Here is a 24776-nt window from a genome sequence, read left to right on the forward strand (position 1 = left end):
TAAATCTGAATAATACGATGTAACGGTTGATATATTTTAATTTTAATTTAAAAACATACAATAAATTGCAAAAAAGTACTTAACTTGTACAATTTCGTATAAAATATTATATTTCTCACTGAAAATATTTAGAAAAAAGTACTGTTATGTATTGTGAGATCTAAAAATATTCTGTGATCGTAGGAGAAAAATAAATCAAAATAACATAAAAACAAATTGTTTTCTAATTTATTTTACCATAAGTTATTTGATGCCCATCTTGGGTTATGGCTCAATAATTTTGTTTTTTAACATAGAATTTTGGGAATTTTTTTGAAAAAAATTGAAAGTGCCCCATTGAACGAAAAACTAATATTTTAACTAAAAATAGCCGAAAAAGCATTACAAAATTTTTTGTTTCTGATTTTGAATTTTTTTCCAGAAAGAGTGTTAAAGATCAAACAAAATGACTCCCCATGACGTGCGATTATCGTAACTATATTCAGAGATATCCTTTTTATGTAAAAATGATAACTCTAGAAAGGATGGAGATAAAAAACTAAAAATTTAGCCCAAGACTTCTTTCTACATGTATGAAAACATATTAAAAAATCAAAAAAATCGAAAAGGGTCACCGTCGCAATGTCGTCGAATTAAGATAGAATGACCCACAGACCCATATGTTTTGTATGTTAAATGTTTTCGAAACATACAGCCATTAATGACGGTGATATATAAGTACATATACTATATAAGTTTGTGTGTAAGCATGAAAATAATGGAAGAAGTTGAAGATTCCGAGATCTTTCTGTGGTTTGATGTAACTTTACTTCTCTCCGAGAAATATCGATGAGCACAACTGTTATTACCATTTAAATATTATCAATATCTTATAATGAAACTCAGTCCTCATAGTAGTTATTTCATCAATTATATTAATCCTTGTCGATAATTCTATTATTTCACTAAATAATAATCATATTCATAATAATCATAATAATAATAATTATAATAATCATCGTCATCAATAAATAAATTTAGGGATTTTAAATTCAAAATTGGTCCCGCCTGAAAATGAACTGCTAACTGTACAGGAGGTAGCGTCAGCTTCGATTCTAGTAACCTCCATAATAGCACACTTTTTGATAAAAGTTTCCTTGAATTTTTCGTCAAATGTCCATCAACTTTGGGCTTTTCCGTTTCCGACGAGAATTCGTATACAACTTGCTATACAATTTGACGTACCTTAACTACCTGAATTAGAATGCTAATTCACTTCAAAAGTTGTATATAAAGTGCCGTCAAAAACGGAAAAGCCCAAAGTTGACGGACATTTGACGAAGAATTCAAGGAAACTTTTATTAGGGTTTTTTTCGAGTAAAAAAATTTAGAGGTAACTTTTTACTAAAACAAAAACGCAGTAATGTTCATTTTTACTATTTCAGAAGGTAAGCAAATTGATACATAAAAGTGTCTAAATTTGACGGTCAAAAGATACTTAACAATTTTTTAAGTCAAATTAACCATAAATTTAAGTAAAAATTTACCTAAAAATTGACAACTTTTTCTGGTCAACTTTTGAAGTGAATTGGCTTCTTTATTCGGGTAGTCAATTTACGTCAAATTAAATAGCAAGTTGCATACAAATTATCGTCAAAAACGGAAAAGTCTGAAGTTGACGGACTTTTAACGAAAAATTCAAGGATACTTTCGTAAAGTAAACTTTTGTGGTAGCAAACTGTGCTATTAGGAAATAGTAACTTTGACTGCAATTTGACTAAAATCTACCACCGAAATTGCACAGCAAATTGACAACAAAGAATTCATGTTCAATTATTTGAAGCCAACTTTCCCATAACTTATTGTCAAGTTAAAAGCAACTTGCCTTCCAAAAGTGATCGGCGAAAATATATCCCTAGTAGAGATATGCGGCCAGCCCTGAAACATCCCGTTGTTTATTTTCAAATTCAACCCTACTTAAGAAAAATGCTTCAAAATAATTAAATAATTTAAAACAAGATGACAAAACCTAGGTATGTAAATATCTGTAACTTTTGAACGGAAGAACCGATTTTGATCGTCAAGGTGGCATTAGACGCAGCTTGTCAATATCTAAAAACTGTGAAACATTGTGTTTAATCGGTAGGGTGTGTTCGGAGATATTCAAAAATTAAAAATTTTTCAAAAATGTTTTTTTTTGGATAACTTGCAATGTGTGCGTTTGATTGATTCCAAAATTAACTGGGCTCTGAAACTTAATAACCTGCGTCAAATGCCACCTCAAACATCAAAATCGGTTAATTCATTTAAGATAAACCGTTGTCAAAACGGTTTAATTTTAATTAATTCGAAAATAATTCTCCAATTTTTGGTTCTGAATCCGAATTAAACTGAATTAAAACGAACTTGAAATTTTTAAATCAGTTTTATTTTGTTTGATTCAAATTCAAATTTTCAGTTCAGTTGAAATCTGTTTTGCAGAATTCGACAGAATATAACAAAATTGAAATTTTGAATTCGGTTGAATCCAGTTGTTTAATCAGGGACGGTATACAAAAGTATTTTCAAGATCGAAAATGTAATCAGACCGAAACCAATGACTTGCCTTTTTTTCTAAAAATTTTCAATTATCTAAGCGGGAAGTTATAAATAGATATTTGCTCTAAACGAATATCCGGCTTGGTTGGGAGCTTCCAACTAAACTACTAAATGAGCAAAATTTTACCTATTTTGGAAACACTCTGAAATCAATAGTTTTCAGAGTAGAAGGTCAAATAACAGCTGATATTTTTTGTGTAGGTACACGGAAAAAAAAATGTTAAAATTTACTCGAATTCTCAATACTTTTTAATTTTCCAAATATTACTGCGTCACCCGGGTGTGATTTTGTTGCATATATATATATATATTTTTTTTTCGATGTATTTTATATTTGTTTATTTTGAATTATTTACTTCTGGCTTTTACCGTTGCTCTTGTAGTAAGGTTACATTCAGGTTTCTGATTTCACCTACTACCTTACGAGAGCTACGATCGCCCCTACATCGTTTGAATTTATGCTGAAGATGACGTTGTAATTGTATTTTCTGACTAAACTAACTAAATTTTTTTGAATGCTGTAGACAGTAATTAAGTTGTTTATATGATCATATTACAATGCAGGTACTTCAGTCACATCACTATACGGATAAATTACTTAACACAACCCGCTTGTCATGAATGCCAGAAAAACATCTTATTGGTATCATAAAGTTATCTAAATGAATTTTGTTATCTTTCTGAAATCAAAAATATATCTTTTTGGCATTCATGCCAAGCGGGAATAGCCTCAACGCCACACTCAACATAAATTCAAACAATATAGGAACGATCATAGCGCTCATAAACACGAAATATGAAATTTCATAATCGAATGTACAGTTGGCCGTAAATGTCAATAACACTTTCCTGTATACAAAATCTCATAGAATCCTATAGATTCTCATAAATTGCCATAGAGATTTTATATGAATGAATGAGTTCTATGATAAGTGCTATAGTTAAGTATAGTATTTTATAATGAATTTTACTGCTCTTATGAGGGTCCAAAATTTTATGAACTTTAGTGAAATCTAGCTTCCATTCTGGCTGCCAGATGACATTTTATTGAACTTTTGCATAATTTCTTAGGGCTTCATAACATCGACATTTGTTGAAAACTCGATTTTTAAAATTCGGACTGAATAATAACTATAACATTAAAAATATTACTTCATCTATTTGAATACAACAGATAAAAATATTTTCAATTGCAATCTTTATTTTAATATGACTATATATAATAATATAAATAATACAATATGAAGCTAAACTCTCTCAAAACATGAACAATCAGTTTTAGAAAATCTTTTTCCCGTACTATTAATACAGGATAATTCATTTATAACTGGAATTAATAATGTTTATAAATAACTAAAGCTACTCTCAAAAAGCGTCTTTTATATTTTGAAATTGTTGTACGGCTAAGTCAACTGGAAGATCAAAATTAACGGTTGTTAAGCGATCAAGTGTGTGAAATGCATCTTGAAATCCTGGAAAAAATTTATTTCTTAAAATTTTCATGCTCCTCCTTTAACTTTTAATTAGAAAGTATATTTTTTTGCTAGAAATTACCATTTACGTACCAGTTTTTACAACATAACTCCATGACGTATAGTAGTTCTCTAATAAATATTGGCATTGTAATATGAGCGTCAACCACACCACTAATTTATTGGCGCTAAAAATTAAATTATTTTTATTAGTGACATTATAAAAAAAAAAAAAAAAAAAACAGATACTTTGTAAAGTACATTGCTCTAATTACACGCGCAATATTTATTAATTAATCGAAAAAATGGGCAAAATTAGCCAATTTGGAGATGTTTGTAATTGGTCAGTCATAAGCACCCGCTCGAAGTCTCATTCAACTTCATGGAAAAAAATATATCTCTCAGAAGTATATTGTAGAGTCCAGGAGTCTTAAAAGAATGGTACAGTGGACAAATTTGAAATTTTGTGGAGTTGTTCTAAACAATATAAATAGCAAGAAAAAAATAACTGTCACCGGAAAAATAAACACTGTGCGATTATCTCTAAAAAGGAAACAATTTCTTTGTCGTGACTGCGTGAACACACAGCTCTAAAATGAAAACTATTCATCGGATTAGATCGTCCAACCTATCATTTTGAAAGAAAAGAATCATGTAAACCGTGCATTATATTGTAATTCAAAAGATTAAAAACTCTTTTAATAATAAATTTTTAGTCAAAATCGCACATTTAAAAACAATAAACTATATCCACAATAAATATTAATATGTTCGTATAACTATTGACATATTTTTGTAGAGAATAAAAAGGCGTTTTTTGAGCTCTGACTGAACTCGATAGCTCAACTTGCAAAAAAGTTATTGTAAAAGAACTTATTTTTTTTACAAAAATTTAACTCCTAGGGAAACAATGGCAGCGTAAAAAAATCGGAGAATACACGGAAAATATAAAATTTTACTGTTATAAACAGGTTCTCACAGCTCGGCTCTATCCATCGTTGCTACGGTGCGACTGCGGTCGCGCATTTCTCTCTTTGAGTCGTATAATGATGCAATGAACATTTCATCTATTTATCTTTTGAAACATTACGAGCAAAACAAAATTTTAATAATCTATTTTTCAAAAAATTCAGCCTTTATTGAAATTGGTAAAATTATGGTAAAACACAAAGTAAATAAAGAATAATTAAACTTATTTTATCAGCAATAACGATCATTTTCTATTTTTAATTCATCGTTCGCGTACATGAGGGCGCACTGATATACTACGTGAGGAAGTCTATAGTTTAGCCATTTTTATTATTTCTTCGTGAAACTTGTTAGTGTGTACATCGCAGTGTTAACTAATAACCTCAAATATTTGTTGATATTGTTTAGATATTTCATTTTGACGATTTCAGTTACTATAGTTGACTCAGCATCTTCATTGGCTTCAATGCTTCAGTGATAAAGACATTTATACATTAAAACCACCATCAACTCCTGAGAAAATCAATTGAAGGAGATTTTCCTGAGAACTACAGGAAATACGATCAGCTGACGAAGCCAACAGAATTGGAATCGACAGAAGTAAAATATCATTCTTTACAGCATGATAATCAAAAATATAATTTTAGTGTTTTAGACCAAAGAGGAGATAGACAAGTCACGATCCGGAAATTTCCAAACCAGAATAAGAGTCGATGGTTGGAGCAATTATATTCTACTGCCAGATCTAAGCCTGGGAAAAGTGTGAAGGGAATATATTACACAATATTAAATGAATTGATGATATTATCATCGTAAATTTTCAATGAATTGAGATAGTTGTGTTAAAAGGTAGAAAATTCATTTTTATTTTAGATTAACCCTTCGTCCGTCGCGCTATAAGCCCAACAGCGCAATTCTTATTAAAAGATTATTTGAAAAGAAAATAAATTTCTTAGTCTTTTGCAATTTTATGAGTTTTTTACTCTACTTTTTAGTATCGAATGAGTGAATGATGATTATTTTTCTGTAATTTTAAATATTAGAAAAATAATTTTTCAACGTTGGAAAACCTGAGAAACGCGGCGATTAGCCGTTAACGTGAGTAAGCTCAGGTGTAAAATTTGTTCGGATTTCCTGCACAGTGTTGCCAGTTACCACCTGCGACTTATTTCCAGTTCATTTAATTCATCTCTTTCTTTATTTTTTATTTAATACGAAATTTTTATTTTAGTAAATAAATTCTGAAAAAAAATTACAATTGTCTAGTCGTATAAGCTTTTTTGATTTTAATTGGATAGATGGAGAGTTAAAAACTGTATTTAATTCACAAGATATGGATATTACATAACTATAAACTTTAATCGAATCTAAGATTAGTTTCCTTTTTTTTTTGAGTGGACGCTTTCAGAGTAACACGAATTTCAATTCATTTAGCATTCAGTCTGGTCCAGAGTTTTAACCCTTTAACGCTTCTGGCCATTATTGAAAAGACACTCGGATTACATATTTTGTTTATTTAGCTCTTAAGTATTACGCATCAACTTATCACTTTGTTATCAATCGCTTTGCCACGTGCATTATCATCGCAAGTATAATTTCTTAATTTATTTCTCGAAATCATCGTTTTTACCAGAAAAACGCTGACTCAAACTTAAAAAATTGACCACAATAAACCTGATATTATGTTCTTCGATACAACCACTCGTGATATTTATGCCATAGTCCTCATCCCCTGTTGAATAGAACATGACGGTAAAAGAAGACTACAAACGAGATATATCATAATCTTCAGTTTGAAACTGGCAAACTTCACTCAGGCTACCATGTAAGCTTATCGTGCTCATTGTCAGCATCCTTATAAAGATGGAACAGTCTTTTATATCTGCGTATGCCAAAATAGCCACGATCAAAGATCCAACTTTGATGTATCTCATAAAATCAAAATGACTAACGTCTCGAAGAGTAGGAAATTCATCAAGAACTGAACAAGTGGATAATAGCTTGGTCGTAACTGAATGATTGCAAATGGGAGGGACGCATCTTAGGGTGTCAAGACGAGGTTGCGTTTTACCCTTGTGTCCTGAAGCAACCTATTTACCAATAGAGGGAATTGATGCCACCGGGGGCCTCTCCAAGCCCACTTCGACCAGAGTTTCTTTATTTCCTGAGATGATAGGAGTGTTTGACCTGTAGAGGTATGGACTCGTAATGGTCGTCGTTAGACACCAAGCGTCAATGGGGTGAGTTCTTGAAACTCTTCTCTGGTTAACGTCCACTCTTGGACATTTGATTACATTTTTTGATTAGAGGTATCGTCTAGTGAGGAGATAAAGGTTTTGTTGCGCCTATATACCCTAAAGGGTGAGAAAACGGCCTCCTGTAGAACAAAGATGGACTTTTGGTTTTCAGTTACCTCGACAAAATACTTAGAGATACAATATAACACAACAATACACGAAATACGATCGTTTCTTTAGATTACTTGAGGTTTATATTTATTAGACAAAAATAATAGTAAAGTATAAACTTACTTTAATGCTGCACAAATAAAGGCTTTGAAATGAGAGTTATGACTTCTCTTGTAAGGTGTATGTGTAGCAATGATGTTTCCAATAGTGATTAATAAAGTCTGTAAAATAGATAATAGAAGTTATAATATACATATATATATATATATATATATATATATATATATATATATATATATATATATATATATATGGGCAGATTCATTTATTTTTAACGTAATCATGCGAAACGATACGTGTCCGATGTTTTTGAATTACTCTTCACCGATATCTTTTAAATTAATTAACCGATTACAGAATAACAATTCTTTAGGAAAAATCAGTTCAACTATTTTAATATTATTAAAAAAAAAAAAACACTTTTTTGAAATTTTTTCGTTAACGATATCTCTCGAACAAATGATCCGATTTTATTGGTAAAGGCAGTATCTGATGGAGATATGAGAGTTTTAAAGCTGCTTAGATTTGAAATCAATTCATAGCCATGATAAAAGTTATCCGTAAAAAACATTTATTTTTGAATTTTATTTTTTGGATAACCCAAAATAGACTATGCATTTGGCCCATGCATGCAACCCTACGACTCGTGCTGAAAACATTGCTCTCACCCCATAAAGACTATCTTAGTTTCCTTACTATGCAATGTACTATTTAGAGCACTTCATTGAACTCTTTTCTGAATGAGTTATTCCCCTTTAATTTTTTATTCATTATTACTGCATAATTTTTCATTGATTATAATAATAATACTGAATGAAATGTATCCAAATAATTAGTAAATATGTGAAGTTATTTTCTATCCTTTATGAATAAACTCAACTCTTACGTAGTTTACGCATGCTTAATGCACTGTGCAGCAGAGTCATAGAAACGAGAAAAAGTAAGGAATAGGAGAAACAACTTCCCCTCCGATGTAGAGGAAATCGAACTTACAGAAGTTCTACTGTATTACTACAGTCGAAGCTCCCTAAAGTTGCTCTCTCTGTACAGGACTATTCTCTAAAGTTGGTTTTTCCCCTTCTCCTCACTCTGCATTTTCGCCAAAAGGATAATTGATTCTCCTATGCGCGTTTCGATGCGTCAAAAAATCAAAACAAACTATGTTAGATATACATTGAGGCTAACCTTAAATCGTGATTTTTAAATTATTTATAATATTCTAATATTAATAAATAAATAAGAGATTAGCGCATTAATTACAAATTTGAAACATTGATTGAACTATCATTTGCAATGACAAAAAATTGTTTTTTAATTACCGAGCGAAAATTTGAAAAAATAAACTAGTAAAATTTATTGCTTCTCGAAAATATTCTTGCTAATTATTTATAAGTTGCTCGGATAGTTTTATTAATGATAAAAAAATTGTATTTCTAGGTTAACTATCTCGCATAACAGAACATATATTCAATCAATTATAGATGTTTGAATCGCACGCTAGAATCTTGAATTCTGATTCGTCTAGTAAAAAGAAAAGTGAGCGAAAATCCAAGCAACTTTAGAGAGCGTGTCCTGTTAGCTTTAGGGAGCTAGCAACTTTAGAGAGGGCGACTTTAGAGAGCTTTGACTGTATAGTAATTTTTTTATATTATAAATTTTTTTTGCAGAAAATATCGTAAAATTTTCTGAGTGTACATACGTACATACATACAGAAATCGGCAGCTATATCGCTGACTCATGCCCGCATGATTACGCCAAAAAATAATGGACATGCTTACATATAGATTAAAAGAATTAAAAATAATAACCTGCTTTGGAGAAGCATTTCTTCCATTGACAAGATCTAAATTAAAGCTTTGGGATAATCTTTGTGCCGGACTAGAATTATACAAATGACCATTTTTTATTTCATAATACTTAATTATTAATTCCCACGCGTGCATAAAATTATGAGACACTGTTTTTTTTGGGGGAAAACAACCAACAAAAGGTACAACACTATTACTAGCGCGAATGTCATAAGTGAGTCCATGTTGTATTAAATCTTTTATAGAAATTGCTAGATGTTTTCTCACTGCCGCAGTGATTCGTGCATTGAATTGCGCTTTAATCATTTCTAGATCAGAACTATAATTACTATAATCTTTAGCATCGTTATTACGTTCCATATCTGCTACGTTTTCCAATACATGCTCTACGGCAATATCTAATCGAGTCCTTAAATCTCGCCACACAGGAACACCTGAATTTTTATTAATATCCCGTCGAACTTGATCACTCCCACAACCCAATTGAGACAGTAAATAAAGATGTAATAGTGTTATGACTTTTCTTACAGTATTAAGTGTTTTTGTGTGATTGCCATCATTTGTTTGTTTTTGGGAAAATGATTTTTTTAATTTTTTTGCAGGTATCCTTGCACTGTTCTTATGAACAGAGCATGTACAGGTGCAAACAAATGTTTCTGTGCTCACTTCACCTTGGAGATAATGAATAAAACGTTCCAAATCTGATACTTGAGTTTTTAATTGATTTACCAATTGTTCTTTCATTTTCAATGGATTCACAATCTGTGAATTTTATTTTTATATACAACGATTATCACAATAAAGATCAAAACTTATATTGAATAATGTATTACCTCATTTATAGCATGATCAACTTGCCATCTTAGATCGTCAATTGGTAATTTGCACAAATCATCAACTTCAAAGTTAAGTTTTTCTTTAAGATGATCTGGAAAGTAATATAATGTCATACTGCTGGAAATTTCTTATTGTTAAGCACCCAGTAAAAAATAATGTAACAAAATCAACATACAGTCGAATTCCATTAACTCGGACAGTTAGTCTACGGAGGAGCGAAAATTTCCTGAAAATTCCGACTTATCGAATGCCACTTCTCCATTGAACAGTAAACTACACGCATGCACTACTACATTTATATGCATAATGCATGTATAAATATACACAAACGCATACAAATGCATACCGTCGAGTGGGAGACAGCGTAGTTCGTAGTGGGAGTCAAGATTGAAGGAAAGTTCCAAGTTTATGGAATCCGACTGAATGGATTTTGTCTGTGTAATTTGTAAGTTGAAAACGGCCTACACAGGCTTTGTAATTATATAAAGACGAAGACAACTAGTGTACTAGTGACTAGATTTAAGTAAGATTTCTAAAAGATTGTTATATGAGTAACCAAATAATATTTTAAGACAAATATACGAAATTTTTAGCTGTGCAACGATGATAAAAAATCAATATTCCGAATAGTTCTAAAGGTTTATGTATCGCGTCAAATAGTAATGTTTGATTTTTATCTAAATTTTAATCGATATTTTGTTTATGACTCTTAAAATAGTTTGTTTCATCAGCTTGTCAAAAAAGTAAAACATATTTAGAGAAAATTTCGTCGTGATATCTCTTGTAACTGTTTTAATAACTGAAAATATAATGATTTAAAAAAAAATCTACAAAACAGGATTTTTATAAGCTAAAATAGGTAAAGCTGTCTTGTAGATATTTTATTTTTAGCAGAAATTTAAAAAAGTTAATCGATTTACTTATTAATAAATTTTGTCGTTCTAGTATAACACTCTGCGGCAAATCTTGACCATCAGTTTCATAAGCATAACGTTCTAAATCTTCCAATTGTATCTTTAATTGATTGATCAGTTCTTTTTGTTTGGTTTTTTGCTGTGCAATTTTAGATTCTACTTCAGTGTCAGTACACTTTTCAAAGCTTTTGTGTAGTGATGTTTCTGTTGATGATACAAGAGCTTTGTTTGCGTCAGATTTATAAGATAAAATGTTGGAGACATCTGGAATTCCACGAAATGCAAATTCTTCTAATTCTTTCAATAAACTTTCTTTTTGATCTGTAGGTGCGTCAACTATTTGCCGTAGACGAAATTGAACCTGTTTTAAATAGATTTAATTAATTTTGCAGAAATAAATAAATTTTTTATGGTATCTAAAAATTGAAAGTATACCTGGAAATTAAAATTTTGGTACCAATCCGACCTCTTGATAATAATATTGAGGTTTGCCTCAATCCATTTGTCTATTTTCCATTTAAATAACAGGGAAAAAAACTTTTTTTTTAGAGTAGTTTAGCTCACAAACCAATCAACGGATTTTTATGCACGGTAAATATTTTTGTAGAGAATTGAACGCTCTACAATAAAAGTCTCCTATCATTTATTGATAAATGTTCGAAAGTTATTTAAGCTTAAAGTCTAATTTATAGTAAATTTTGAGATCTTTTTACTTTTCCGTTAGTGTCTCATAATTTTATGCACGCGTGGGAATTAATAATTTAGTATTACGAAATAAAAAATGGTCATCTGTATAATTCTAGTCTGGCACAAAGATTATCCCAAAGCTTTAATTTAGATCTTGTCAATAGAAGAAATGCTTCTCCAAAGCAGGTAATTATTTTTAATACTTTTAATCTATATGTAAGCATGTCCATTATTTTTTGGCATAATCATGCGGGCATAAGTCAGCGATATAGCTGCCGATTTCTGTGTGTATGTACAGTCGAAGCTCCCTAAAGTTGCTCTCTTCGTACCCGATTATTCTCTAAAGTTACTTTTTCCCCTTTTCCTCACTCTGGATTCTCACCATAGGAATTGATTCCCCTATGCGCGTTTCGATGCGGCACAAGATCAAAACAAGCTACCCATGCAAGAGCTGCCAGAGTTGAACAAAGGGGCCGTCCTTGGCTCAGCACTGAGGAACCTAGCTTTGGCACGTCTACATTGGCCCATGCTTGGGTCAAGAAAGGTTACTCAATCCTGGCCATTCCAATCATTACCCGAGTCTGGGCCAGGACTGGGTTCCCCTATTTTGACCATTCAGTGGTGACCCAGGCTTGGACAACCTAGCCTTGGCCATTACAATAATTACCCGGACTTGGGCCATGTCCGGCTTCTCCTATCTTGGCCATCTAATGGACTCCCACACTTAGGCCAGGACTGGGTAACCTAGCCTTGGCCGACCCAATGATTACCCGAGTTCAAGCCAAGACTAGGCTCCTCTGCCTTGATCATTCAATGGCAACCCAGACTTAGGCCAAGGTAGGATTATCCAAGTTCGGGTATACCTATAGTTTCCCATCCTTGGGCCAAAATTGGCTAATCTAGGTTTTTTATTAATTATTCAATCATCTTATTATGGTTTTTTAAATTAATAATTATTTATTTTTGAATTAAAATAAGTTTTAATAAATAAATATTTTAACATTCTGATTAAAATTATTTACAGTTAATAATTAATACATTTTTTAGTTCGTTATTATTTGCAATCAACAACGGTAATTTTATAATTTTACTTATAAAAATTAATTTAATTAAGACATAACTCATGAATTTCTATAATAAATGTTATTTTCAATAATGGTGGTAGAATAAGATAATTAAGCTGGGTTTTTGATAAATAATCAATTAAATTTAATAAATTTTATTTTTAATACTTATGTAATTACAATATAAATAATACGAAATTATTGTTTATTTTTTTCTTAATCGAAAATATTAATCAAATTGTTCTTTATATTTCATAAGACCGAGGAGTTGTAGTAAAATGAATAAGTAGAACATATAAAAGTTTCAATTGAACGTTAGTAGGTTCGTCCTATAGCCAGCGTTCAGACCCAGCAATTAGAAGAACGACAGTTCGCGCCCAGAGCCCAGCAGAATTTTCACCGAGTTTTTTTCACGTCATTTACCTCATTTGAATAGTTTAAACGTTAATAATCACAAACTCTAGTACTTAAATAATAGTAAAACTTTTTTTAAATTGAATTTATTGATTTTTTCGATGCATGGTTCAGGTCTGGCAACCAAGCTTAGGTCAGGTCTGACAACCAAGCATAGGCCAAGTCTGGCAAGCAAGCATGGGTCAAGGCTGACAACCAGGCTTGGCACGATGTTATCATTCCAGACTTGTACCAAGGCTGGCTTACAAACTTGGCCCAGAGTTCAACATAGTTGATCCAAGCCTGGGCAAAACCTGGGCCCGTTGTACTTTCCTGTCTGGGCATGTTAAATATACACGGAAAGAAAATTCTAGCAGAATTTACGATAATAATATTGTAATTTGTCCTATTGATTATTGTAATGGTGAACTAGACTTTCAAAATCGTAATTTCTACAATGTAGCGTTGAAAATTTCATTTAAGAAATAATACTTCAGACAAATAATACCAAGTCTTGAGCTCTTCAATATAAATTACGATGTGAATATCGTAAAATTTGAAGAGAAACTTTAAATAAAAAAATAAAAGAATAATCGTTCGGACGTTGGATTCGAACCCGAGTCCTTTTGAGAAAGAAGTATCCGATGCCTTAGACCACTCGGCCACAGAAGAACTTGCACTTTACCTTATTTTTAAGGTCCAGATAAACGATTTGAATAAACATTCATAAGTCATGAGAGCGCCTCTTGCGGAGGACGCTGTTAATAGTTGAAAATTACGATAAAATATCGTAATATTTAGAGCTTACATCGTACTGTAACAGAGACAGCACTGTAATATTTATTTTATTCAAAAGTGCATAGAAAGATAAATATAGGAATAAATATAGTTTTCGAATTGTAATTTTTACTTCTTATCTTTTTTTTTTCGATAGTAAAGTAATTTTTGAAGTAATTTTTAATCCTCAAAGTCTTTGATAAAATTACGATGTTAAATAGTAAAAAATATAACCCACATAGTAAATTTTGAAATAAGATATTTTAAAATTGACACTACTAAAAGTCTAGTCCACGATTACGATATTAACATCGTAAATTCCGCTAGATTTTTTTTTCCGTGTACATTGAAGCTAGCCTTAAATCGTGATTTTGAAATTATTCTTAACAATCTAATATTAATAAATAATAGATTAGCTCATTAATCACTAATTTGAAACATTGATTGAACTATTATTTGCAATGACGAAATTTTTTTTTTTAATTATCGCGCAGAAATTTAAAAAAATAAACTAATAAAATTTATTACATTTCGAAAATACTTCTGCTGATTATCTATAAGTTGCTTGGATAGTTTTATTAATGATATAAAAATTGTATTTCTAGGTTAACTATCTCGCATAACAGAATATGTATTCGATCAATTATAGATGTTTGAATCGCGCGCCAGAATTTTGAATCCTGATTCGTCTCGTAAAAAGTAGAGTGGGAGAAAATCCAAGCAACTTTAGGGAGCGTATCCTGTCAACTTTAGGGATAAGCTAGGAACTTTAGAGAAGTCAACTTTAGGGAGCTTCGACTGTAAGTACTTTTTCGTAAGTAATTTCATTCCTTACAAATTATTACGAATAAAATTGTCGGAATTCCGCATTGTTTTCTAGTTATTATAATTTCAATGTCAAGCTTTTAAAAAATTTTTTTCTGATTGATTTTAAGAGCTTGACATTAAAATGACAATAACTAGAAAAACTTTATTGGTAATAACTTGTAAGAAATCAAATCATCTACAAAAAAGTTTCTTCGATATTTTGTAGTAGTACTGATAGTTTCGCCGGAAAAGTAAAAAGATCCGAAAATTTATTATAAATTCGATTTTAAGCTTAAATAACTTTCGAACAGTTAGATTTACCAATAAATGATAGGAGACTTTTGGTGGAGAGCGTTCGATTCTCTACAAAAATATTTATCGCGCATAAAATTCTGTTGATTGGTTTGTGAGCTAGACAATTCTAAAAAAAAAAAAAAAAATTTTCCCCCTGTTATTTAAATGAAAAATAGACAAATGGATTGAGGCAAACCTTAATACTACTATTAAGATCTCGGATTGGTACCAAAACTTCAATCCTCGGGTATACATTCAATTTTTGGGTACCATAAAAAAAATTTTTTTTTTTTTTAAACACTCTTATATATTCATGTATATAAAACCGAAATACCCCCCAGAGATAAAAATGTTAAAAAACAGTTTATCAACTATTAACGGTTTATCAAAAATTGATAAAGTTGGACAGATATACGTTCTCAACGATGAAAGATATAATATCTTCTATCATGATATCTCAGATTAGAAAATACGATTAATGACGATTGCAAATGTTTTAATCGTTTTGGTTCGTCATGAATCGTGAATTGATGATTAAAAACGATTAAATTTTTAATCATTTTTTATTGTTTTTAATCCATGCAGGATCAGACATTGCTATATATCATTTTACGGTTAAAGACGATTCTTGACTATTAAAAAATTTTAAATCGTCATGAATCGTCTTTAATTGTAAAATAATGTTGCAATTTCTGGTCCCACATAAAGATTAAAAATAATTCATGACGATTTGAAATTTTAATCGTCAGACGTTTTTAATCGAAAAATAATAAATTATCTTTTGACTATTAAAGGCGATTAAATTGTTTATCGTTTTTAATCATCACAAATCGTATTTTCTAATCAGTGATGTAGGGAAAGGTGGGGCAGAGTGGGCCCCTTAAAATTTTCAAAACTTCAAAAATATGGAGACACAGCAGGCCCCTAAATATTTTCTATACATCAATAAATTCGGACGGATGATAAATTTATTGAAATTTCTTATATAATGAAGGATTCAATAGACCACCAAAACTGTTCATTAAATATAATTTATTAAGAAAGTTAAAGACAGGGCAGCCTGAGACACGACGGCTCTCTTAAGCTGGTTTGTTCTTTATGAGGTTTTCAACTATCAAATTCGTTTATTTTCCGCCTATTTCGAAAGAATCAGTCGAAATTTTGCAAAAAATCGAAAAAAATTTTTTTTCTAGGGCACGACGGCCCCCTTCCTAAAGAATTACAAAAAAAAATTTTTTTTTTTATTTTTCGTCAAGTTATGACCTTTATAATGTTTTTATCATATTTAAGGCCAATATGTAATATGTCGGGTGAAATGGAGCACTTGAAACAAAATTGAAAACGGAAAATAAAAAAATAAAAAATTTTTTCGTTACAATTTTTTTTTCGAGTGGTCCATTTTACCCCACACATCACATGTTGACCGAAAATATAATAAAAACATTATAGAGATCATAACTTGACAGAAAATGGAGAAAAAATAATTCTTTCGTTACATTTTTTCTCCGAATGGTCCATTTTGCCCCACGTATTATATATTTGCCTAAAATATGATAAAAACATTACAGAGGCCATAACTTGACGAAAAATAAAAAAAAAATGAATTTTTTACCTAATTTTTGAAGGGGGCCCACTCTGTCCCTAATTTTCGATTTTTCAATTTTAATCGACGCAGCAAAATGAAGTGAAAATAAGTATCAAGAGTCTTAAAATAAGTAAACGCGATGAAAAAATTAACGACATTATCATTATTTTCCTTAAGGGGCCCACTCTGCCCCACCCTCCCCTAAATAGCCTGTTTGGTTGTTATAGGTTAGTTGAAATTTCGAAAGAAAATAAAATCCGAATTTAGGTAGTTATCGGGTGATGAGCACAGTTTAAGAAAAACCTTAAATTTTTTGTACTTATTAAAGGTATTAAGATACAATTACCATTATAGTTGGAAGTCGATTGACCATCTATAATTCGAAACATTTATAATCAAAGTTCGGATCTTAACATCGTTAGCAAAGACGAGTATGCGTTTTAAGTCGCGTTCATGATTCTAATAATAAAACTAACTGTCAGAAACTTTTGAAAAACTAGTAGACAATTAATGAATTCGTCCTCAATTTTTTTGCAACAAAAAAAAAATCTGTCTATCGGTTGACCCTACGGGCCAGCCCCAAAACTTCTCGCTGTTTTCGAGCTCAAGGAGCTTGAAAAAATCGTTGTGAATACATTTTCGAGCTCGAAAATACTTTTGTATGCCCTTGTTTTCGAAAAAAAACGTTTTTTATCATTTTTTTTCCCCAACGATATCTCTCAAACGAATTGACTGATTAAAACGGTTGAGGTGGCAATCGACGGGTTTTATTGAGTTCTAAATCTGATTGGATATTGAAATTGAATTATTTTTTTTAATTCTTCGGACAACGGTTTCTTTTGAACGAATAAACTGATTTTAATAGCTAAGGTGGAATTCGATGCGGTTGATGAAATTTGAGAGTTGAATAGATTTTGGAATCCATCCATCAAACACATTACAAGTTATCAGAAAAAAAATATTTTTGGAATATCTCCGAACGCACTCCACCGATCAAGCTCAATTTTATAAAGTTTGTAGAAGTTAATAAGTCGCAGCGAATGCCGCCTTGGAGATCAAAATTGGTACATCCGTTCAAAAGTTACAGAATATTTACATTAGGGTGGCGCAAAAAAACAGACTAATTTTTTTATTGAGCTCGCCTGAAAATTCGTAAGTTTTCATTGATTTAAGAACTCTCTCCAAAAATCAGCACAATTAAAAATTTTGTGGAGGTCGCTCACGAATTTAAAAAATTCCGAAAATAATGAAAATTCGATTTTTTCTTTTTTTTAAAATTTTTTTTCTCGTTGCGGCAGATATTTATACACCAAAAATTATCAAGTCCCTCAAAATTTCTATTCAAAATATGAATTTTCGAAGGTCGCTCAAGAATTTCGAAAACTTTTAAGTTCAACAGTTTTCATATTCCTGAGCAACCTCTAAATATTAATACTAAAACTTGATTTTGGAATCACTTTTTACTCATAATATAATGATTAAAAATTTCTAACGAGACAATAAAAAAAATTATAAAATGCATGAAAATTATAATCTCGTAATTAATATATATTTTCAATTAAATTTTTAGTCGGATTAGCATATTTTAAGTAACTATATTTTTTCTTTTTACTGTAACTAGTCCACCATTTTTATTGAACGAATTCAAAAAATCTAATCAGCTTTAAAATTCGATAAAACGCGCAGATTGCTACCTCGAACATCAAAATCAGTTCATATCAAAAGATATCAGCGTCGAAAGTTTAAAAACTAACATTTTGCGTAATTTTTCCCAAGTAAATCATAGTACAACGTACGAAAATGTATTCAAGATCATACTGACTCTTCGTCTTTATGGTCTCTTTCCATCATCACGTAATGTAATATAACTCCTTCTTCAGTTTAAATAATATTATCAACAAAAAATTGAAAGAACACCGTTCCCAATATTTTTCTTGGATGTTTCATGTATTAATGCTTTGATATGAGTCAGAACTCATTTAAATTCTTACTTCGATCACTTACATTAATTTCAGCCTGAATATACTTCTTTTTTCTTTATTGAACATAAACGTGGATAACTATTTGAAAAACGTTCATTTATTAATTATTTTCGATTCTTAAATTCCAAATTTTAACATAAAACGTTACTCTTTTGAGCATGAAAAGCTCATAAAAAACAGGGGAGCAAGGATGTTTTTGAGCTCAAGGAGCTTAAAAGTGTATTTATACTAATGTTTTCGAGCTTCTGGAACTCAAAAACAGTGAGAAGTTTTGGGACTGGCTATCAGGGTCAGACGGTTGACAGATTTTTTTTTTAATTCAGGACAAATTCATAACTTTTCTGTTAGATTTTCAAAAGTTTCTAACTGTCAGTTTTTTTTTATTAGAATCAGGAATGCGACTTAAAACGCACACTTCTCATTGCTCGTAATTTTAATGATCCGAACTTTGATTATAAACATCTCGAATTAGAGATGGTCAATCGACTTTAAATTTTAACGGTAATCGCATCTTAATACCTTTAATAAGCATACAAAATTTTATAACTTTCTGAAACTATGCCCAACAACCAACAACGACCTTAATTGAGAAGATTCGTTTTTTTTATGTATTAATAAACATGAAAAAGCTGAAGACTTTTATTTTTTTTCTTAGTACCAAAAAGTGTTGGTTTAAATTTTTACTCTGGAACAATAATCATCTTTATAAATTTTAGTAATTTGCGGTTTTTTCGACTTTCAATAAAGTAATTTTTCGAGTACTTTCAACACTTAAATCTTTTCATTCAAGTGTTAGTATATTATAAGGTAGAAGCCCCCAATATAGACACTATAAGAATTTCTGTGATTGTTTGAATTTTTTTTATCGTATTTAAAGTTGATATAACCAACTGTTTTTGCATTGGACGCTTAAATTGATGTCTCTACTTGAATATTTTAAGTCATTTAGTTAAATAGCGATAAATCAAATAAAAAATATATTAATTTAAAACCAGCAAGTCAAGTGTAGGTATTATTGAAAGGGTAAAATAGTATCAGAACCAATTATTGACATACCATAGACCCCATTATCGACAGGTCTAATGTGCATGCGCGCCAATTCGTAGAAAATGAGTGAAGACCACCGTCAATTAGGTTAAAATCAATTATAAATATTTTAATTAAAAACGAAAAAAATATGATAATTACAATTAAAAATTCAACTAGGACACAGTTTTATTTTTTTTATAAGCTCGACGACACTATTCTTGCTTCGACAGTTTTTTGTTTAATATTTTATTTATTATGAAATTACTAGACAGCGTATTAACATACATATATCGATAATTAATTAAGGTAACGGAACCTAAGTCCACCTCCGCCGACCGGAAGCCGAGGCCTCGCCCTTTTGGGCATACTTGCGCTGTGCAAATCCCCTATTTTCCACCATAATATTATAAAAGCGAAACATTGAGCAAGCTCAATATTGGCGGATGTTATAACCCTTAGGATCAGAGATCCTTTGCGTGTGGGTGCCGAACCAACAGCCACTACGAGTCCTTTCTTAAATGGGCCCATGCATTCCTTTCGTCTCAGGAAATAAAGAGACTCTTGGTCGAAGTGGGGCTTGGAATGGGCCCCCCATAGCACCAATTTCATGTATTGGTCGACATACCACAGTTGGTCAAGAGGGGACGTGGTTTCTTCCCCTGCCTTCCTGGGAAGACACCCAGTTTCATTTACATTCATTCGTCCATACTTCAACAAATTCGCACACACACCTAACTTCGGACTGACACCCGGGATGCACAGAGTCCTCACAAATCGTGAGGTCTGTACACCCATGCCCAGAAACTCCGACAACAACTGAGAGGATGCCAGTTGAACTGCGATCTAGTAGTCTTCTCCTTCTTCCTCTCGGTGCTGGAACTGGCTGCTGAACTTGTGGTGGAGACAATCTTTGCTGAAACCATTAAAAATTTTAAAGGAGTCTAGGGATGCGGCAAGAACCCGCACGATTTGTGGCCACTCCGCGACCCACCCTCCTATGCTCTGGAGCACCTCACGCTGAGGCTCGAACTCGGTGCATTTTAGCAGTAAGTGCTACGGTATCCCACCCTTTGTTGCATTGGGGGCATTTGCGATCTTTTGCGAGTCCGTACTTGAAGAGTCTATCTTTAAAACAGCCGTGACCGGTTAAATCTGGGTAAGCCAAAAATTAGGGCTGATATGTTTGCTCGCTAGACGTTCAGTAACGTCGGGGAAGAAGTTAAATGTTATTCGTCCTGTTTCCGCTGTGGACCACTGTTCTTGCCATCTGCGAATGGTTTCTTTCCTGAGGGAAACAAGGCCTTCTTCGTCATCTGGCTGCACGGTCGCGTTTCCAAGGGTTGCCTGTTTGCCAGTGCGGAGATTGTAGCGTGCGCAACGTTCATCAACCACAAGCTGAATGGACACTGCCCCCGCAACTACACAAAGTCCCTCATACGATGCCGTCTTGTATGAAGACGTCATCGTAATCAGGGCTCGACGTTGCAGGGCCCGAAGAGCCTTCCATTCCTGTACCCCACATAGGTCACTCCAGCGTGCTTCCGCATAAGTGACAACAGGCAGGAAGTAGCTCCTGTAGATAGTGAACATAGCCGGAAAGCGCAGTCCCCATTCAGTCCGTGCGAGACGGCGTAGACGACCAAAAGTTTTGTCTAATTTCGCGCGCCTTGTCTTTATGTGTTGTTGGTTTGAGGTCCTGGTCGAAGTGTACCCCTATGTATCTAACGCTCGTTTTGAATGCTATTTTTGTTTTACCTATTACGATTTTCGGTGGCTTTGAATCATACTTGGGCTTTTTCTGTCTTTTCTCTTCATAGGGGTACGGACCTTTGTCCTTGCGTGGACCACGTCGGGTGTACTCTCTTTTGAGGAAAATTGCCTCGGTCTTGGACTCCGACAATGTAAGCTTCGCGGAACGACACCATTCCAGTATCGAATCTACTGTCCCTTGCCCTTTTCTCTCAATATCGGCACATGAGGTGCCTTCTATGATGACGAGGTGGTCGTCAGCATAGGCTACAAATTTACTCCTGTGTTCTGTTGACTCTAATTCTTTAAACAAATCATCGAACATAATGTTCCAAAATAAAGGCTCTAATACTGATCCCTGTGGACAACCCCTTGTTGGCTTTTTATTCTCTTTTCCAAACCCCCATGACAGTGAGACTGTCCTATCTTCAAAGTAACTCTGAACTACCCTATAAACATTTTTGGGGCATTCCCTTTTCTTCAATCCTTCGAATACTCGCGGCCACCACACGTTGTCAAAGGCGCCAGAAATATCGAAGAGAAGTCTGATTACCAGATTCTCTGTTGTCGAATCTAGCAAGCGACGCATCTCAACGATTGCATTTTCAGTCGATCTTTTGGCCATAAAGCCAAATTGTTGGCTGGAGATCGTATCCCCAGCTAAGACTGTGGTGGTGAGTCTCGACTTAATTAGTCTCTCAAATACCTTCCCGATTATCGAAAGTAAACATATTGGCCTGTATGATTTGGGGGTCACTCGCGTCTTTGTCACTACTCCTAAGGAGCATGATAATCCAACCCTCTTTCCATGACGTTGGGAAAACTCCTAACTCTAAGCATCTATTATAAAGTTCTAAGAACTCCCCTGACAAAATTACTTCCGCCTTTTTCATCACCTCATTCTCCACTAAGTCTGTTCCGGGTGCTTTTTTATTTTTAAGGGTCTTTAAAATTTTGTAGAGTTCGCGCGCGGTGAATGAATCGGCATCCGCGGTGTCTGGTGGCGTCTCTGAATTTACTCGCGTTGTTATCTGCTCTTCCATTACATATATCGATATGGATGTTAAGGAGGTTTTTACTTTGGTTTGTGGCCTGCCGCTAATTGACACACGTGAATTTTTATGTACCGACTATTGACACCCGCTATTTTTAAATGATAATTAGGATTTATCAGTCTAAATCAATGATTCTGGGATTATTTAGACTATAAATAACATGAAACAATTTTGAATTAACGTTTACATTAGAATTGTATAGCGAAATCCGTTTCTAAAAGTACGATCTCTCTAGACGAAATTGTTAAGAAATTTTATACATTCTGGCGATAGTGATCTACTCGGGAAAATAAAATTTTTTTGGTGCGAATAGTTCATACCCAGAAATAAAATTGAACTATTTTTCCATTTAAAAATATCAAAAAATTGATAAGAAGTATTGATCATTGTAATTATTCATACAGTTAATTAAAGAATTAATAAATTAAAACAATATGTCAATAGTAGGGGTCCTGTCAATAATGGGGGCTTTTACCTTAATTTATTGCATACCCAGACAGCATTCAAGTCGGAATGACTGCTTTACGACGTCTTTTTGAAGGTTTCCTCAAGAAGTCTTATAATGACTTCTTAAAGGTGTCATGTTCAAGAACTCTTAAGAGTTCTTAAACATTGTTTAAGAGTTCTTAAAGACTCCAAAAATAAGAAGTCAATTTTATGACGTCTAAATGTATTCATTTTTAAACTTCTTTATGACGTCAAAATTAGAAGCTCCTGAAAGACGTCATTGTAAATTCATACTAAAGTCTTATTTGCGAAGTCAGAAAAAAGAACTCTTTGAGAACTCTTTTTAAAGACGTCTTATTGAGTTCGCTAGGATGGCTCATTTGACATCTTGAGAACTTCTTAAAGACTTCTTTAAGATGTTGATGAGACGTTCAAATCATAAATAGGAACTCATTCAGAACTCATCAAGACGTCATTTTGCTATCTGGGTAGGTTTCAAATGCACAAATTATTTACCTTCATTAAAAACTCCGATTAAATCCGATTGGACAATTCTAATCGGATTTAATCGGAGTTTTGAATTAATCCGATTGAAAGTTAGTTAGAAATCGGAAAGTTAATCGGAAAAAAAAATTACCATTTTCCGATTAAATTTGATTGAAAAATTTCAATTGGATTTAAACAGCGTATAAAAACAACAAGCAAAAAACATACAATTTTAAGCATTTTAATGAAAAGATTTTCTTAAAATATTAATTATACAAATGATAAATAAAATTAATATTAAAATAATTCTACCTGAGCAAAATGTGTAGTTAATGCAATTAGTGACGAATTGAGCACGTCTTGTTCCTCTTCTAATACTTTAAGTCTGTCCATATTGTATGAAAGACTATCAAATATGATGTTAGTAGTCAGTAAGTTTCCAAAATAGATAAAAATCCAATTTTACTTATAATATTAATGATTAAACCCAAATATTTATATTAAATGGTATGCAATAACTATTAAAAATGAATAAATGAAAGGTCGATAGGATCATGCATTAGACTACGCACTTAATTAGGATAGAATTCATTATTAAAAAAATATTTAGTTACATCTCCATGTTATCATTGTATTTGCATTCGCTATTGAAGTCATCGTCAACATCATTAGCCCCCACTGGTGCCCATCTTTCACCCGATGGTCGTTCATTTTCATCTGAAGTACCGTACTCCTCATTTTCATTTATACAATGTTGTTCTTTGGGAAAAAATTGAAGATCCACTTGGTCCTAAAATTAAAATTCAATTACAATAATTATAAGTCGATTTTTAACGCAATGTTACGGCTTTCAATTATTATTCCCTCACCATTTTTAATTAAATAAAAAATAATTAATTGTACTACATAGAAGTCAAAAAAATTAATAATAAACGACAACTATAACAGTTAACACCACAAATTACCCTAACCAATTAGTTTTTGTTAGTTACGTCTTTACACATCAGTTCTAAACCCATCACACGAATGAGCGAATTATTCAATCATCGATTAAGATGAAATTGATACACTTCATATACCTTATGGTAACAAGAATCGAAATGTTTCACCTTGTCTCATCTGCTGATAAAAACTGAAAAATCTATAGATATTATTTCTTAACATCACCTGATAGTCACCTTAACCGTAAGTTAACTATTAGGAACTGACAAAATTGGTCACGCGATCTGGTGGTAAAAAATCAAACTAACGATAGCTTACAATACTCAAGTAAATACACAGTAAATGTATGCTGTTAACATCTTCAATAAATTTTATACAACAAATTATCAAGGAATAAAAATTAAACGGAATATTTAAAGAACATAAAGAGTCA

The 24776-nt window shown here is 32.2% G+C and overlaps 1 protein-coding gene across 3 annotated transcripts; it reads right to left on the bottom strand.

The window, feature by feature from the left end:
- Window positions 1–3767: 3767 nt before the first annotated feature.
- LOC103577716 (RUN domain-containing protein 1) lies at window positions 3768–24562 on the bottom strand. Of its 3 annotated transcripts, none has more exons than XM_008558491.3 (9): window positions 24271–24560; window positions 24016–24191; window positions 23714–23807; window positions 11053–11407; window positions 10129–10223; window positions 9296–10057; window positions 7550–7647; window positions 4143–4237; window positions 3768–4049 (listed from the first exon to the last, which is right to left on the bottom strand). In XM_008558491.3, the coding sequence occupies exons 1-9, from the start codon at window positions 24271–24273 to the stop codon at window positions 3943–3945; spliced, it is 1785 nt and encodes a 594-aa protein (XP_008556713.1). In that variant the 5' UTR covers window positions 24274–24560; the 3' UTR covers window positions 3768–3942. The 3 variants fall into 3 exon arrangements, with proteins under 3 accessions (XP_008556713.1, XP_008556714.1, XP_008556715.1); XM_008558492.2 differs by having other exon boundaries at window positions 3961–4049; window positions 4132–4237; window positions 24271–24561; XM_008558493.3 differs by lacking the exons at window positions 3768–4049; window positions 4143–4237 and adding an exon at window positions 4344–7395 and having other exon boundaries at window positions 24271–24562.
- Between the last annotated feature and the right edge of the window lie 214 nt (window positions 24563–24776).

This window comes from Microplitis demolitor, chromosome 6 (assembly GCF_026212275.2).
Source record: "Microplitis demolitor isolate Queensland-Clemson2020A chromosome 6, iyMicDemo2.1a, whole genome shotgun sequence".
NCBI lineage: Eukaryota > Metazoa > Arthropoda > Insecta > Hymenoptera > Braconidae > Microplitis > Microplitis demolitor.

Bases quoted from the DNA above. Each gene is read 5' to 3' on its own strand.
- LOC103577716 (XM_008558491.3), bottom strand. The intron at 10,224-11,052 runs GTAAATCGATTA...ATTACTTTCCAG, and splicing joins ACGACAAAATTTATTAATAA to ATCATCTTAAAGAAAAACTT. The intron at 4,238-7,549 runs GTAAGTTTATAC...TTTAATTTTTAG, and splicing joins TTTATTTGTGCAGCATTAAA to CGCCAATAAATTAGTGGTGT.